At 43.2% G+C, this 17,084-nt stretch overlaps 1 protein-coding gene across 1 annotated transcript in view; it reads right to left on the reverse strand.

Annotated features, from left to right (window-relative positions):
* Positions 1-552: 552 nt before the first annotated feature.
* The window catches only part of LOC124016331 (bromodomain-containing protein 4-like), a 42,867-nt gene continuing 26,335 nt past the window's right edge, over positions 553-17,084 (reverse strand). The window contains 10 exon segments of the mRNA XM_046331882.1: positions 553-595; positions 1,064-1,171; positions 1,426-1,734; positions 10,181-10,424; positions 10,426-10,633; positions 10,989-11,217; positions 11,744-12,090; positions 12,294-12,401; positions 12,712-13,091; positions 16,638-16,852. Coding sequence (XP_046187838.1) covers positions 1,618-1,734; positions 10,181-10,424; positions 10,426-10,633; positions 10,989-11,217; positions 11,744-12,090; positions 12,294-12,401; positions 12,712-13,091; positions 16,638-16,852 — 1,848 coding nt within the window. The 3' untranslated portion in view covers positions 553-595; positions 1,064-1,171; positions 1,426-1,617.

Raw genomic sequence — 17,084 nt, forward strand, 5'->3', positions numbered from 1 at the left:
GGAAATGAGCTTCGTTGTCATTCGACATCTTGTTGTATCTGCTGCATTGACTATGCAGTCTCATGGTCGAAGCATTAACTGCGCAACTTGATTGACAGGGGGCGGGGCTTGGTGAGAGAAACGACTCAAGTAGCGGAGTAAACTATAAAAGAGGACATTACACACGGCGGAGTGGCGTATCACATTTAACATACCAAACATTGAAATGCCATTATAGAAGTTAAAGTAAAAACCCAAACCGGTCAGTGCATAAATACCGGTATATAGTAAAATACAGTATAACGCCCAGCCCTAACACACACACAGTTTTGTTTTGCTATCGTTGTGGGGACCAAAGAATTGATTCCTATCCTATTTTCCCTAACCCTAAATCTAACCCTAAACCCCAAAATATATTTTTCCCCTTGTGTCAGCAAGGGTCCCCATAGGTGTACTCACTCTGCTGTGTGTGACCTGGTAGAGAGGGCTTGCTGTGGCAATCTAGGTGTTTGTGAGGGTCTTGTCTCATGGCTGGGCTGAAAGGCTCTCCTCCTCTCATCACTGGAGAGGGAGGCAACTTCTCTTCTTTCAAGCCTACCAGGGCCGGGGGCGCACGCTGCTCCTTCAACATACAGCACAAAGCCGGACTGGGTTAAAGGCACATTCTGGAAGATGTTCTGCTGTTCAATGGTCGTTTCGATGAATGATATTTACCCATTAAAAAAACAGACTTAATATTGTAGCTTAAATGCTTGCTGTCCCTTCAACAAGCACATAGAAATAGGTTAACGCGTACATTCCCCACACAGAGTCTCTATCGAACTTCACAAGGCACAACCTGACAAGACCAGGGATTCAAATAGTATTCGTTTTCATTTAAATATGTTCAACTTTTGATTGAGCCGGCATGGAGCGCACTTTTTTTTAGGACTAATCTATTAACTCCATTGTGCCAGGCAAGCTCAAACAATCCAGTGAAGCTATAGTACTTGAGAGAAAACAAATATTATTTGAATGCTCGTTTTCTAAACAGATCCAGATGCAGACTGACAGAAATAGAAACCGACACACACACAATACTCACTTTCTTGGGCTGCAGGTTGTGTGGTGGAGACTGGTGCGTTATGGGGGGATACTGGGGGAGGTGGGGGGGAATGCATCATGATGGGGGAGGGGTTCTCCCTTAGGTGCCCTGTAGGTAGAACAGAAAGGGCATGATTAGAAACACTATTTAGTCGGATTCAAATCCTACGGCAGTGTCCTAACATAACCGAAACACACAACGTTCTAAATGGTCTCTTTTGCAGTCTCGTTGTATAGATTGCTATGTTACAATAATGTAGTTCCTGAGACAAAACACACTTCCAGGTTTTGTGAGATCTGAGGTCTTCCAATAAATTGATCAATCAACCAATTTAAATCACTCAATCAACACTTGAGTCTCACCGCTGTTGTATGGATCAGCCTTGATCTGTCGAGGGGAGAGGTGTTGCTGGATGATATGCTGTGCTTTGGCGGAGGACTGCATGGAACCCTTGTGTTGCCCTGCAGCAGCGTGCCGGTCTGACTGACCCGTCTGCTGCGCCCCCGGCCCCTGGGAGGGGTAACCCATCTGTGCATGCTGCTGCAGGTGGCGGGCTACCTGGTGCGGGGGTAGGATCTGCTGAGGCTGGCGCGGGGGGTGGGTTTGGACTGGGGCTGGGGAAGCTGGACTGAGAGCTGGGGTGGCTGAAGAGAGGGTTGGGAGGGCTGGACCTAGGATAGGAGGATAGGATCAATTTAATGTCCCAGAGGGCAAATTTGACTAAGACACACAGTGACTCTGTATAAGAAATAAACAATTTACATTACACACTCAACGTACACAATACAAATATTGGGATATTGGGATTGAGAACAATGCAGCAAAGGCAGCAGCAGAATAGATGAGGAAACAGCCCTTGCCTTACCCTCTCTGGGATATGTGGGAAGGTAACATCCCACTTGGCCAAAAGCCAGAGAAAATGCAGAGCTCCAAACTCAAATACATTTCTAATCAAAAATCAAACTTTCATGAAATCACACATGTAAGATAACAAATTAAAGCTACACGTGTTGTGAATCCAGCCAACATGTCAGATTTCAAAAAGGCTTTTCAGGGAAAGCAAACGATGCTATTATCTGAGGATAGCACCTCCATAAACAAGAGAGAAAACATTTCAACCCTGCAGGCGCGACACAAAACGCAGAAATAAAAATATAAATCATGCCTTACCTTTGACGAGCTTCTTCTGTTGGCACTCCAATATGTCCTATAAACATCACAAATGGTCCTTTTGTTCGATTAATTCCGTCAATATATATCCAAAATGTCCATTTATTTGGCGCGTTTGATCCAGAAAAACATTGGTTCCAACTTGCGCAACGAGACTACAAAATATCTCAAAAGTTACCTGTAAACTTTGCCAAAACATTTCAAACTACTTTTGTAATACAACTTTGTATTTTTTAGAGTAAATAATCGATAAAATAGAAGACGGGATGATCTGTGTTCAATACAGGAAGAAAACAAACTGAAGCATGCTTTCTGGTCACGAGCCTCTATCAAACATGAAGTGACCCTCGTTCAAGATGGCCGTGCTTCTTCAATACACAAAGGAATAACCTCAACCAATTTCTAAAGACTGGTGACATCCAGTGGAAGCGGTAGGAACTGCAAGCAAGTCCCTTAGAAATCTGGATTCCATAGCACTTTCAGATCACGCCTTTGTCCACCTCCGCTTTGACCTCTGCAAAAACATCCCGAGGTCAAAGAGCTGGAAATTCAACACCTCCATGCTATCAAATTACGTGTTCCATACATTGGTAACTACATGGATAGACAACTACACACAAAAGACAATAAAGATTCTCCTGTTTCCCCGGCCACAATGTGGGACGCTGCTAAAACCACACTAAGAGGTCATCTAATTGCATATGCTTCCTCGAAGAAAAAAGCAATGGAAGCACACACGCTAGATCTTGAGAGGGAGCTGGAATGCTGTGAAAAAATACATAAACAATCCCTAGACAGCACCTCCTGGAGTCATCTTAAAGCAGCCAAAGCCAAACTGAATTTGGACTACACTCGGGAGATAAAAAAATAATAATTCTTTACTAGACAGAAATAACATGAGTATAGCAATAGGCCCAGTAGATTGCTTGCTTACCAATTAAAAATGGCTATCCGAACAGCAGAGGACGAGGTCACATATGACCCAAAAAATATCAATTTAACTTTTCATGATTTTTACTGCAAACTATATACACCTCTGAGAGAAAACACACGGAGGCAGAACTCCACTCTTTCCTAGAGGGAATCTCGCTACCTAAACTATCAGAGACCGACCAAGAAGATCTCAACTCTCCCTTCACTCCTGAGGAGATCCTGGAGGCAATTACCTCCATGCCACCTAATAAGTCGCCAGGCCCAGATGGATTCCCCAGAGAGTTCTACAAAGCTTTTTGGCCCCAGCTCAGCCCTATCTTCATGCCAATGCTGGAGGATTTTTGCAAAAACGGAGTTCTCCAAGACTCAATGCACACAGCTCGCATTACAGTGTTGCTAAAAAAGGACAAGGACCCCCTATCCTGCTCGTCCCTCCGGCCCATAAGCTTGTTGGATTTCGACTATAAAATCATTACCAAATTGCTCGCCAAAAGACCAAACACTCTTCTTCCGAAAATAATAAAAGCGGACCAAACCGGATTTATTAGAGACAGATACTCTTCTGATAACATTCGCCGTCTTTTTGATATTATTTATCAAGTAAACGCACAGAAGACCCCTGTCCTGCTGGCTTCACTGGATGCTGAGAAGGCGTTTGACAGGATGGAGTGGAGCTTTCTGTTTTCAGTCTTAGAAAAGTTCAATATGGGCCCAAATTTTATTAAATGGATCAAATCACTATACTCTCATCCAAATGCCATGGTGACTACTAATGGACTGAACTCTGACAGATTCCCTCTGGAACGGGGCACAAGACAAAAGGGTGCTCGCTGTCACCGCTGCTCTACATGTTGGGGGCGGAGCCTCTGGCAGAGCTGATAAGGAGCAATCCAAGTATTATGGGTGTTTCTGCAGGCGGCCTGCAGCACAAGATTTTGCTTTACGCGGATGATGTCTTGCTCTACATATCCAACCCTGAGAAATCCATCCCTCTCATTTTAGACACAATTGCTCAGTATGGCAAGTTTTCAGGTTAAAATTTTAACAAATCCACTGTCTGCCCTCTCAATATTACACTCACCAGCTCTATGAAGACACTTTGTCCTTTCCAATGGAAAACACAGGGGTTTCAATACCTCTGGATCTTCATAACACCAGATCTGAATAGCCTTTTTAAGGAAAATTATCTTCCACTCCTGGATCGAATCAAGAACGATCTCCAAACCTGGATCTCCCTCCCAATTAGCTTAGTAGGAAGAATTAATGTAATCCGTATGAACGTCCTCGCTAGACTGAACTAATTATTTCAGATGCTCCCATGCTATCTCCCAGTTTCCTTCTTCAAAACAACTAACTTGGATCAAGTTTTCCACTTGATCAAAACCTGAATCTAAAGGCGGTCTTGCCCTTCCCTCCCTTCAATTGTACTACTGGTCTGCCCAAATCCGCAACATGCTAACATGGATCACAAACAGACAAGAGTCAATGTGGATTCAGATAGAAGCCCAATCCTGTGGTTCATTGCCCTTAAGCTCAATTATATTCATTAATAACTTTAGTGAAGTGGGCAACATAGCCAAAACCTTTGCGATTTACAGCACCCTACTAGCGTGGAGGGACTGTAAGAAATACCTGGGCATTTCCTCCCAAATATGTTCTCACTCACCTATAGTAGGCAACCCAGACTTGCCAAAAGCCCTGAGGGATGCCAACTTTAATCTTTGGCATACTCTAGGAATCAGGACCTTTTCAGACCTATTTCATCAGAAAACCACTACACTGAAATCCTTTCAAGAGCTCTGCAGTGAATTCGATGTGCCAAGATCCCATTTAAAAAAAAGAAATCTTCAAATTAGACATGTAATTTCCTCATTTACCTCCAAGAGGAGGTTTAGAACTCAGTAAAATGAAGTTGAAACCCTTCTTGTCACAGCACAATCCATTAAAGGCAAAATATCTTACATCTATAGACTCCTTTCTGAGAAAGGAAGCTCCTCCTTTACACCTTTGAAAATAATCTGGGAAAAGGACCCTGGTCTGACTATCAGTGATGAGTTATGGGCGGAGGTTTGCGACAGGGTATACTGCTCCTCTACCAGTGTAAAAATGAAAGAATCTAATTACAAATTTTAGTGCAAATTTTATTATACTCCTTTGAGACTCCATAGAATGAAAACAGATATGTCTCCTAACTGTAAAATATGTACCTCTGAAAGTGGAACCTATATGCATGTATTTTGGAGCTGTAGGGCGATTTTGGCAATCTGTACATACTGCTGCACAGAAAATACTAGAGGTACAGTTTGATATGACCCCGTGTATCTATCTTCTTAATGCCCAGCAGGACTTTGTTCTTGATCCTGACAGAGAAAATTTGCTTATGACTATTACATACTTTGCTAAGAAATGTATTCTTCTATTGTGGGCCTCTAATACCCCTCCTACATTTAAAATGTGGATTGACCAGATTGTTGACTTTCTTCCTCTTGAAAAGCTCACTTATGACCTCCACAAGAGACAGCCCAAGTTTGATACTCTGGTCTCCACTATTCAACTATATTTCAAACTGGACAGAGTGAACGGGTGACGAGGGAAATGCGCAGATACATGTTGTGTATGGTACTGTAAAACCTAAAAACGAATTATTGGCCCGTCGTATAAGAACCTTGATAGTGCTGCTGCAAGTGTTATGTTTTTTTTTGTGTTTTTTTATATTTTTAGTTTGAGTACGTGTGCGTATGTGTGTGCGTGTATGTATGTATGTATATGTGTGTATGTATGTACGTATGTATGTATATATATATGTACCAAGGAAAATATATAGAGTAAGAAAAATAAATGCTTTTATTTGACTTTATCATTCATTTTAATTGTATTTAAATTTTTTGACTTTTTTTAAAGCCTGTCACATCTGTGAATGTGTTTTGTTGGTTGATTGAAAAACAAGAAAACTTAATAAAACTTTAAATTGAAAAAAAAAAGAAATCTGGATTCCCAATGAAACCTCATTGAAAATAGGGTGACCTCCAAAAACATCTGAATGGTTTGTCCGCGGGGTTTCGCCTGCTACATAAGTTCTGTTATACTCACATATATGATTCAAACAGTTTTAGAAACTTCATTGTGTTTTCTATCCAAATCGACTAATATTATGCATATCTTATCTCCTGGGGATGAGTAGCAGGCAGTTGAATTTGGGCATGCTTTTCATCCAAAATTCCAAATGCTGCCCCAATCCTAGAGGTATAGGCCTCATTTTTTTCCCCCGAGGGGGGGACTCAGTTGGTTAAGGGGCAACTCTTGGGAATCTGTGGGAGGATCTTGGGATGGTTGGTGGCCTGGAGGTTGGGGTCTTGGGCCAGTGGGTCGGGTCCGTGTTTTAACTTGGTGGGAGATCTGTCGACGTGCCCTTGGGCGGGGTCCTTGACCCCTCCTGTGGGTCGCTCTGGACGGGAGATGGTTAGATGACTGAATGTAATGTAAAGGTTGAGTGGGGTCACTGCAGGCAGATTGTATTTAAAAACAAAAAAAAACAATTCCAGACAGAATAACCTACTGTTTTTTGACAAACTCCAAGGTCTTCTGATAATACTAGACCCTTGCGAATCGACATCACTGTGTTTTGAGAGAAATATCTGTTTGACAGGTGTTGCTCACGTATTGAGGAAGAAAACAATAACTGATTCGATCAATTGAACAAAGTGCAAAACAATTAGCCTATATACGAAGGGCCTAAATGTATCAACATTCACAGTGAATGCTTTTGTTCATATGTTTTGTAGGAATGGATTGAATATTGCCAAATGCATCAGTAAAAAAATAATTTGCCTATTTAATGTAAGCCTTTCCGTTAATAGATTGCAAAGCAGCATACAACTGACCTAAACCTTTGGAAAGGATAAGTTCACTTTTGCACCCAAGTGCACTGTTTAGCTCACATCTGAAGGCTGGGGGCCATTTAGGACATCTACTGCGAATTGCAGTAAAAAATAATTACGGGGCAGTTTGGAAAAAAGTAATCCCGCCCGAATCGTCCTCTGGAAAACGGACATTCTGGAGTAACAACTACATAACCAATATCGTCTAGTAATACAAGCCCGTGCCAATAGGGCTTAGCCTAATGTTTAAGAAAATTGAGGAGCTAGCAAACCAACTTAATTAGGTCTATAAATCAATAGCCTAACTGTGAAATGTGCCTGGCTTTATAAAATCATCCATACATACACAATACCAGTCTAAAATTTAGACACACCTACTCATTTAAGGGTTTTTCTTAATTGTTTCACTTGACATCCAAACTATGAAATAACACATATGGAATCATGTAGTAACCAGAAAAGTGTTAATCAAATCAAAATATATTTCATTTTTGAGATTCTTCAAAGTAACCACCCTTTGCCTTGATGACAACTTTGCACACTATTGCCATTCTCTCAACCAGCTTCATGAGGTAGTCACCTGGAATACACGTCAATTAACTGGTGTGTCTTGTTTACAGTTAATTTGTGGAATTTATTTATTTAATTATTCTTAATGTGTTTGCACTAATCAGTTGCGCTGTGACAAGGTAGGGGTGGTATACAGAAGGTAGCCCTATTTGGTAAAAGACCAAGTCCATATTACGGCAAGAACAGCTTAAATAAGCAAAGAAAAATGACAGTCCATCACTACTTTAAGACATGAAGATCAGTCAATCCGGAAAATATCAAGAACTTTCAAAGTTTCTTCAAGTGCAGTTGCAAAAACCAAGCGCTATGATGAAACTGACTACCACAGGAAAGGAAGATCCAGAGTTACCTCTGCTGCAGAGGATACGTTCATTAGAGTAACTGCACCTGAGATTGCAGCCCAAATACATGCTTCAGAGTTCAAGTAAGAGACACATCTCAACATCTGTGCGTGAATCTGGCCCTCATGGTCAAATTCCTGCAAAGAAACCACTACTAAAGGACACCAATAATGTTTCTTGAGCCAAGAAACCTGAGCAATGGACATTCGACCAGTGGAAATCTGTCCTTTGGTCTGATGAGTCCAACTTTTGTAAAGGCTGTTTGACCAAGAAGGAGAGTGATGGAGTGCTGCATCAGATGACATGGCCTCCACAATCACTCAATTGATGGTTTGGGATGAGTTGAACCGCAGAATGACAGAACAGCAGCCAACAAGTGCTCAGCATTTGTGGGAACACCTTCAAGACTGTTGGAAAAGCATTCCAGGTGAAGCTGGTTGAGAGAATACCAAGATTGTGCAAAGTTGTCATCAAGGCAAAGCGTGGCTACTTTGAAGAATCTAAAATATATTTTGATTTGTTTAACACTTTGGTTACTATATGATTCCATGTGTTATTTCATAGTTTTGATGTTTTAACTATTATTCTACAATGTAGAAAATAGTAAAAAATAAAGAAAATCATTGAATGAGTAGGTGTGTCTAAACTTTTGACTGGTACTGTATCTAAATAAATAAGACAGATCTTGCTTCTGTTGAGTGTTTAATAGCCTAATCATTCCAAGAGCACCAAGTCTCATGAAATGGCAAAATGTCTGATACGACCAAATCTGTGAAATTGCTTTTTTTTAATGGTTGCTATAATAAAGGCTTTACAATTTTCTTGAGTTAGAACAGACTGGTATTACTTATTATTTAGTGTTTACGCTAAATCTAACACAGCACCTGTTTGTCATGGATAATACATTTACATTTTTACATTTAAGTCATTTAGCAGACGCTCTTATCCAGAGCGACTTACAAATTGGTGCATTCACCTTATGACATCCAGTGGAACAACCACTTTACAATAGTGCATCTAAATATTTTAAGGGGGGGGGGGGGGGGGTGAGAAGGATTACTTTATCCTATCCTAGGTATTCCTTAAAGAGGTGGGGTTTCAGGTGTCTCCGGAAGGTGGTGATTGACTCCGCTGTCCTGGCGTCGTGAGGGAGTTTGTTCCACCATTGGGGAGCCAGAGCAGCGAACAGTTTTGACTGAGCTGAGCGGGAACTGTACTTCCTCAGTGGTAGGGAGGCGAGCAGGCCAGAGGTGGATGAACGTGCGCAGTTATGTGCGCAGTTCTCGCTCCTATATCCTCCTTTTTCTTTATCGCCTTCTCCTTATTATTACAATTATTATAGTAATAAGTAATGTCGTTATCCTTAGAAGGCTTTGTAGAGTAGCCTTGTACAACCACAATCGAGCTATAGGACTAAGAGCGTGTCCTGTTCAGTCTTAATACGGTAAATTACTTAGGCCTATATTTTAATATATAGTCTAATGTATCAATCAATCATTTATTCGTTCATGCCATCACACGAGACATTCATGCTTTGAAATGAAATCAAGCAGTTTTGTTTTAAAATTAAATAAAGGGTGCTTTGGATAACTAACCTAAACAAGTAATAAACCGCAATTCACAAATGCATGCAACTGTTTTTAGCCTGCTGTAATAAAGGCTTTATATATTATTCGTTAGAACAGAGTCTCTGGCACAGTTAGTGTTTATTTTTAAGTTTATTTTTCACATCATCCGCATCCATTTTGATGTCGATATTACTGAGTTTATTTTATTTTAATCAATTAATTGATGTGATTATGATGGGCTATAGGTCAGGCCCTATTGGTCACATACGTGTCACGTAAAAGAGAGAGCAAGGGTTGAGGGAATAGGGAAAGTTTCGGTAACAGAAACAAGTAAGAAACTATATGGCTGTAATGATGTTGCAGCTTCAGCACAGACAGCTCACATAAACACTTGCTGTGCTGTCTTTCTCTGCAGTAAGGAGGAGAGCGAAGGCAACGTGCTCCAGTCATCTATACTCATCAAACCGTGTGTATCAGACAAGCTGTAGTTGATTTTATTTAAACACATAGGTTGTGTCTGCCCATATATGGAAAAGTAAGTTTAAACATTTCAACAAATGGATTGGTCGAAAGAACCATTCATTTCGACCAATATTATTTTTTAGTCGGGGACAGCCCTAAAATATATTACACACTCAACATATACAAAATACAGACCTGTACAGACTGCAGGAGGGGAGCCTGGTTCTGTTGTTGTTGGCGAATCTGGAGAGACTGCATGATCTGCTGGGGATTGTGTGGTTGTTGGCCAGGTCTTCCCTGGCTCTGTCCCTGCTGGAGCTGTTGCAGGTAGAGATGCACCTGGCTGAGGGGTAAGGGCGGAATCACCTCCTCATCGTCCTCCAGGAGCATCTGGGGGGGCAGGGAGGACATTAGGCCCTGAGGGGTGAGGGTGGGGGGAAAGGGGTCGCTGCTGCAGGGACTGGGGGGCGGGGTGGAGGATGTGGGGCTGGAGATGGTGCTGGGGTGGAGGGGCTTGTGGCTGGAGCTGTTGTTGTAGTAGTAGGGTTGGCTGGGTCGCTGGTTGCTGCTGCTGCGGGGGTTTGGGAGGTAGAGCTGCTGCCCTGTGGCTGGGTCGAGATGGCTGCTGGGGCAAGGCGTTGTGCAAAGCTACATGTGAAGAGGAGGAAGGGAAATATTGAGAAAAGGTGGTTAGGAGAGTCATGATGGAAACATCACGTTGAAAAAAGTCAAAGGATTGCCAAATTCATCTAATCATAGGTCAACAAATTCTTAGAATAAACTTTTAGGAAGCCGAACTGGGTTCAAATAGTGTTCTTTCAAATACCTATCTTGCGTTCGATCACTCCTGCCCAGTGCACCAGATGGGTGGGTTTGGCAAATTATAGACTTTTCCATTGGTTATGCCAGGCAAGCTCAAATCAACCATAGTATTGGTATTAGAAAAAAATACGAAAGACTATCTGACCTCAGGCAGGTCTGGCTTGAAGAGGCCGGGACTTACCTGGGTTAGGGTTGGGAGGGTTGGGGTGGATGGGGTGCTGGTTGAGAAAGGGGTGCGTCTCTGGGGACACAGGCCCCGCTGCCGAGTGAACGTTGAGGTGGGGGGGCAAGGCAGGCGACGAGGAGTGGTGGTGTTGGGACAGGTGCATGAGTGGCTGCTGGCCGAAGTGGGGCAGCAAATCAAACGTGTTCTCCAGCAACTGGGAGGACTCCAACGCCGTGACCGTTACCTAGGCATTAAACACACGCACGCACGCACGCACCATCATACAATGAACTTCACTGCTGCACTTTTTCAAATGCTTTTTTAGTCAGTTGTAAAGTCCCACTGTACAGTCCCAATCCAATCAAATCGTATTGGTCGCATACACATATTTAGCAGATGTTATTGCGTGTGTAGAGAAGTGCCCCACTACATGTTTTCTATATGGTCTTCCTGCTGTTTTTTAAGTCCTGTAATAAGCTTTTATGAAAACAGACAATAACATTCTATCATGTCGTATCTTTAAAACCACATATGAAATAAACATTTAAGTGTTATGTTTTTATCCTGGATAATGGATCATGTATGCAAATGTTAAGCTAAGCATCTTAAATAAATCCTTGTGTATTTTCCTACTAGCACTGACTTTTCTGAGGGAACGTGTACTTCCGACTGTGATATGTGGTTATTTAAATGACCAAAATGTTAAATATGTCTCCGGCTGGGGCAGCCTTCTACTTTTAGTTCTCATAAATTAAATCAATCAATCTTACCGGGGGAGGGGCCATGTATGTGGCGGGGGAGGGGTTATGGTGCTGTTGTTGCTTCAGGTGGATGCTGGGCTGCAGGACAGGGCCCTGGGGGTGAGGGTGGCCCTGGGGGTGAGGGTGGCCCTGGGGGTGAGGGTGGCCCTGGGGGTGAGGGTGGCCCTGGGGGTGAGGGTGGCCCTGGGGGTGAGGGTGGCCCTGGGGGTGAGGGTGGCCCTGGGGGTGAGGGTGGCCCTGGGGGTGAGGGATGCCATGGGGGAGGGGCCCAGCTCCAGACATGGTATGGTGGAGATGGGGCTTCTTCCCTTCGTTGGTCCCGTGGCCTTTCTTCTGTTTCTGTTTAGGAGGGATTCCTGACAAGAGAAGGCAGAGAGGAGATCCTGACTACTGAATGAAGCTTTCGTCTATCAATTCTGAATATGTGATAAAAATGAGGTAAATAATATGGGGCACATGCGAAATACGTCAATGTTACGCTTCAAACCAAAGAAGATAATAAAGGCTTAAAAACAACATTTGAGGAGTGAAATGAGAAGGGCTTAATGCGCGTCCCTACCCTTCTCCTCATCACTGTCTGAGGAGCTGGAGTCGCTGCTGTCGGAGTCAGAGGAGGAGCTGGCCTTGATCTTGGCGGCAGTCATGGCCTCCATGGTCTTCTCTGCCACTATAGGAGAGAGCGGCACATGACTCGACATCTTCTCAAGACACACAAACATGTTAGGTCAACATAAAACTACGTTGCTAAGACAAAGATAAAGGAAACCGCTTGGCAAAATGATAAAAAAGTGACCTTGGCGCATAAGGAAAGCTGTGGAAAGGTTATCAATACCTCGTTATTCATGTTTTGTAACCGTAATTTCGGGATTGATTTGAATGAATTACGCAACATCATTACATTTCAAATTATTTGTAGGAGGTCAGGGAGTTTCTGTTTGGCCACAGAGGGAGGCAAAGATACGCATGTTGAGACTCACCAGGAACCTTCTTCTTGTTCTTGCGGAGGCACGACGACACGTATCTCTCCAGCTCTCTCAGCGTGGACGGCTTGAGCGTCTCAAAGTCTATCTCGATCTCGTCGGGGTTGGAGTTTTTCAGCGAGGGCTCTCTGGACTGGATGATGTGGACCACACGACCCAGCTTGTCGCCGGGCAGCTTGTTGATGTCCAGACTCAGCTGCCTCTTCTCTTCATACGACATGGGCCTACCCTTCTCCCCGGGGGCTCCAGCTGCAGCCGGGGTGTCCTCCAGGCCCTCCCCCAAGCCCGACACGGGCTGCAGAGCTGGGGGCTGCAGCGCTGCCTGAGGGCCCAGGGCTGCAGAGTGGTTGTTCTTCACCGCACCGCCCTCCTTCTTACTGCAAGATCAGAGCAGAATATATAAACGATCAGTACAATTTCAACTGGAAGAGAATAACCTTTGTCTCTATTCCAATGTCCAAACAAGCATACTACTTAGAATGAAGTAGGTTCCTGGTAACTGACCAAACCACTACCACCCCGCCCGTAGCACTCACTTCCGTCATCATGAAGTGCTTTGAGAGACTAGTCAAGGACCATGTCACCTCCACCCTACCTGACACCCACTACAATTTGCTTACCGCCCCAATAGGTCCACAGACGACGCAATCGCAACCACACTGCCCTAACCCATCTGGACAAGAGGAATACCTGTGTGTGAATGCTGTTCATCGACCAGAGCTCAGCATTTAACACCATAGTACACTCCAAACCCTGGGTCTCGACCCCGCCCTGTGCAACTGGGTACTGGACTTCCTGACGGGCCGCCCCCAGGTGGTGAGGGTAGGTAACAACATCTTCACCCCGCTGATCCTCAACACTGGGGCCCCACAAGGGTGCGTTCTGAGCCCTCTCCTCTGTACTCCCTGTTCACCCACGACTGCGTGGCCATGATCACCTCCAACTCAATTAGAGGTCGGCCGATTAATCGAAATGGCCGATTAATTAGGGCCGATTTCAAGTTTTCATAACAATCGGAAATTTGTATTTTTGGGCACCGATTTTTTATATATTTTTATACACCTTTATTTAACTAGGCAAGTCAGTTAAGAACACATTCTTATTTTCAATGACAGCCTAGGAACAGTGGGTTAACTGCCTTGTTCAGGGGCAGAATGCCAAGATTTTCACCTTGTCAGCTCGGGGGATCCAATCTTGCAACCTTACATTTAACTAGTCCAACGCAATAACGACCTGCCTCTCTCTCGTTGCACTCCACAAGGAGACTGCCTGTCAAGCGAATGCAGTAAGCCAAGGTAAGTTGCTAGCTAGCATTAAACTTATCTTGTAAAAAAACAATAAATCATAATCACTGGTTAACTACACATGGTTGATGATATTACTAGATATTTTCTAGCGTGTCCTGCATTGCATATAATCTGACTGAGCATACAAGCATACAAGTATCTAAGTATCTGACTGAGTGGTGGTAGGCAGAAGCATTCATTCAAACAGCACTTTCGTGTGTTTTGCCAGCAGCTCTTCATTGTGCATCAAGCATTGCGCTGTTTATGACTTCAAGCCTATCAACTCCCGAGATGAGGCTGGTGTAACCGAAGTGAAATGGCTGGCTAGTTAGCGCGCGCTAATAGAGTTTCAAACATTACTCGCTCTAAGCCTTCTAGTAGTTGTTCCCCTTGCTCTGCATGGGTAACGCTGCTTCGAGGGTGGCTGTTGTCGTTGTGTTGCTGGTTCGACCCCACAGAGGAGCAAGGAGAGGGACAGAAGCTATACTGTTACACTGGCAATACTGAAGTGCCTATAAGATCATCCAATAGTCAAAGGTATATGAAATACAAATGGTATAGAGGGAAATAGTCCTATAATTCCTATAATAACTACAACCTAAAACTTATTACCTGGGAATATTGAAGACTCGTATTAAAAGGAACCACCAGCTTTCATATGTTCTCATGTTCTGAGCAAGGATCTGAAACGTTAGCTTTCTTACATAGCACATATTGCACTTTTACTTTCTTCTCCAACACTTTGTTTTTGCATTATTTAAACCAAATTGAACATGTTTCATTATTTACTTGAGGCTAAATTGATTTTATTGATGTATTATATTAAGTTAAAATAAGTGTTCATTCAGTATTGTTGTAATAATAATTGGCCGATTAAATCGGTATCGGCATTTTTGGTCGTCCAATAAATCGGTATCGGCGTTGAGAAATCGTAATCGGTCGACCTCTAAACTCTATCATCAAGTCTGCGGACAACACTACATTGGTAGGCTTGATTACCAACAGCGACCAGTCGGCCTACAGGGAGGTGGTGAGGGCCCTCGGAGTGTGGTGTCAGGAAAATAACCTCACACTCAATATCAACACCCACACAGACAGCGTTGTGAAGAAGGCGCAGCAGCGCCTCTTCAACCTCAGGAGGCTGAAGAAATTCAGCCTGTCACCAAAAGCACTCACAAACTTCCCCGCCTGGTACGGCAACTGCTCCACCCACAACCGTAAGGCTCTCTCTCCAGAGGGTAGTGAGGTCTGCACAACGCATCACCGGGGGCAAACTACCTGCCCTCCAGGACACCTACACCACCCGATGTCACAGGAAGGCCATAAAGATCATCAAGGATAACAACCACCCGAGCCACTGCCTATTCACCCCGCTATCATCCAGAAGGCGAGGTCAGTACAGGTGCATCAAAGCAGGGACCGAGAGACTGAAAAACAGCTTCTATCTCAAGGCTGAGATAGACTGTTAAACAGCCACCACTAACATTGAGTGGCTGTTGCCAACAGCTCACTTCAATAATGGAAATTGATGTAAAAACTGTATCACTCACCACTTTAAACAATGCCACTTAATATAATGTTTACATACCCTACATTACTCATCTCATATGTATATACTGTACTCGATACCTTCTACTGCATCTGCCTATGCCGTTCTGTACCATCACTCATTCATATATCTTTATGTACATATTCCTTATCCCTTTACACTTGTGTGTATAAGGTAGTAGTTGTGGAATTGTTAGGTTAGACTACTTGTTGGTTATTACTGCATTGTCGGAACTAGAAGCACAAGCATTTCGCTACACTCACATTAACATCTGCTAACCATGTATGTGACAAAGAAAATTTGATTTGAAGTAGTGAATTCTAAATAGTATGCTAGAATATGGGAATTGTAATGTAGCCACTGTAACGTAACATCTCTGTGAAATGCAGAAAGAGCAGAGGGAGTATACAAATCATGTTACCACACATGATGGAAATGAATGGTTTAGATTAACAACAAAACAGCTTCAGTGCTTTGAGATCAGCAATGTTTATAATGTGCCAATACAATCTATGCGCTCAGCAAATTATGTGTCCCCTTGAAAATGTCACTTCTGACTTCTGTAAACATTTTTTATTTGACCTTTATTTAACTAGGTAAATCGGTTAATAAATTCTTATTGTCAAGGAACAGTGGGTTAACTGCCTTGTTCAGGGGCAGAATGACAGATTTTTACCTCGTCAGCTTGGGGATTCGATCTTGCAACCTTTCGGTTACTAGTCCAACGTTCTAACCACTAGGCTACCTGCCGCCCCAATGCCATACCTAAGACAGAAATTCCCATAGCTGTGTATTGTACTGGAGAACCAGGTCAGTGCAGTACAGATGGGTATATGACAAACCAGGATCACTGAGTTAGCCAGCTAACTTTAATAAGCAAACGGAAATAACTCCTGATTTTCTGTTTAATTAAAATAGCTGCATTTACATATTTTTTCCACCGTTTTTGAAATCAATTTGCCCATTTCAAGCTCCTCTTAAAAAAAATATTCAGGCAAGTTAGCTGGCTAACTCCTTGGTCCTGCTTTGTAGCATACCCCTCTTCTCAGCTTGGCTCAGTAGTGTGAAAAAGCTATTATTGTTCCAACCTGAGTTTCTTGGTCTTCTTGGGCAGGAGCTCCTTGTTGTTGCTGCTGCTGTTGTTGTTCTTGGTCTTCTTGGGGAACTGAATGGCCGGCTCCGGGATCTCCTCCACCGCTCCTTTCCTTTTGTGCTTGTCTTTCTTCTTCTCCTTCTCTTTTCTCTTTGGTTTGCTGGCCTGTGGCTGCGAGAGGGCCGCCAGCTGCTCGTGGACAGCTTTGAGCTGTAACAGACAGACAGGAAACCAATGGTCAAAAAACAATGGATAGTCAGTGACTGGACGTCACCAAATATTCCAGGGGTCAGAAAAGACACAGCACCCTTCATCCATCTTTAGGGATTCAATTAGATTTTAAACCATCAAATGTATCACAAATGGTTATTATTAGTGCCAAAAGAGTTAGAAGGGGGTTATGGTTCATTTCAATAATGTATGATGAATAGAGATGTCACCA

The sequence above is a fragment of the Oncorhynchus gorbuscha genome, linkage group LG26 (genome assembly GCF_021184085.1).
Source record: "Oncorhynchus gorbuscha isolate QuinsamMale2020 ecotype Even-year linkage group LG26, OgorEven_v1.0, whole genome shotgun sequence".
NCBI classification, from domain to species: domain Eukaryota; kingdom Metazoa; phylum Chordata; class Actinopteri; order Salmoniformes; family Salmonidae; genus Oncorhynchus; species Oncorhynchus gorbuscha.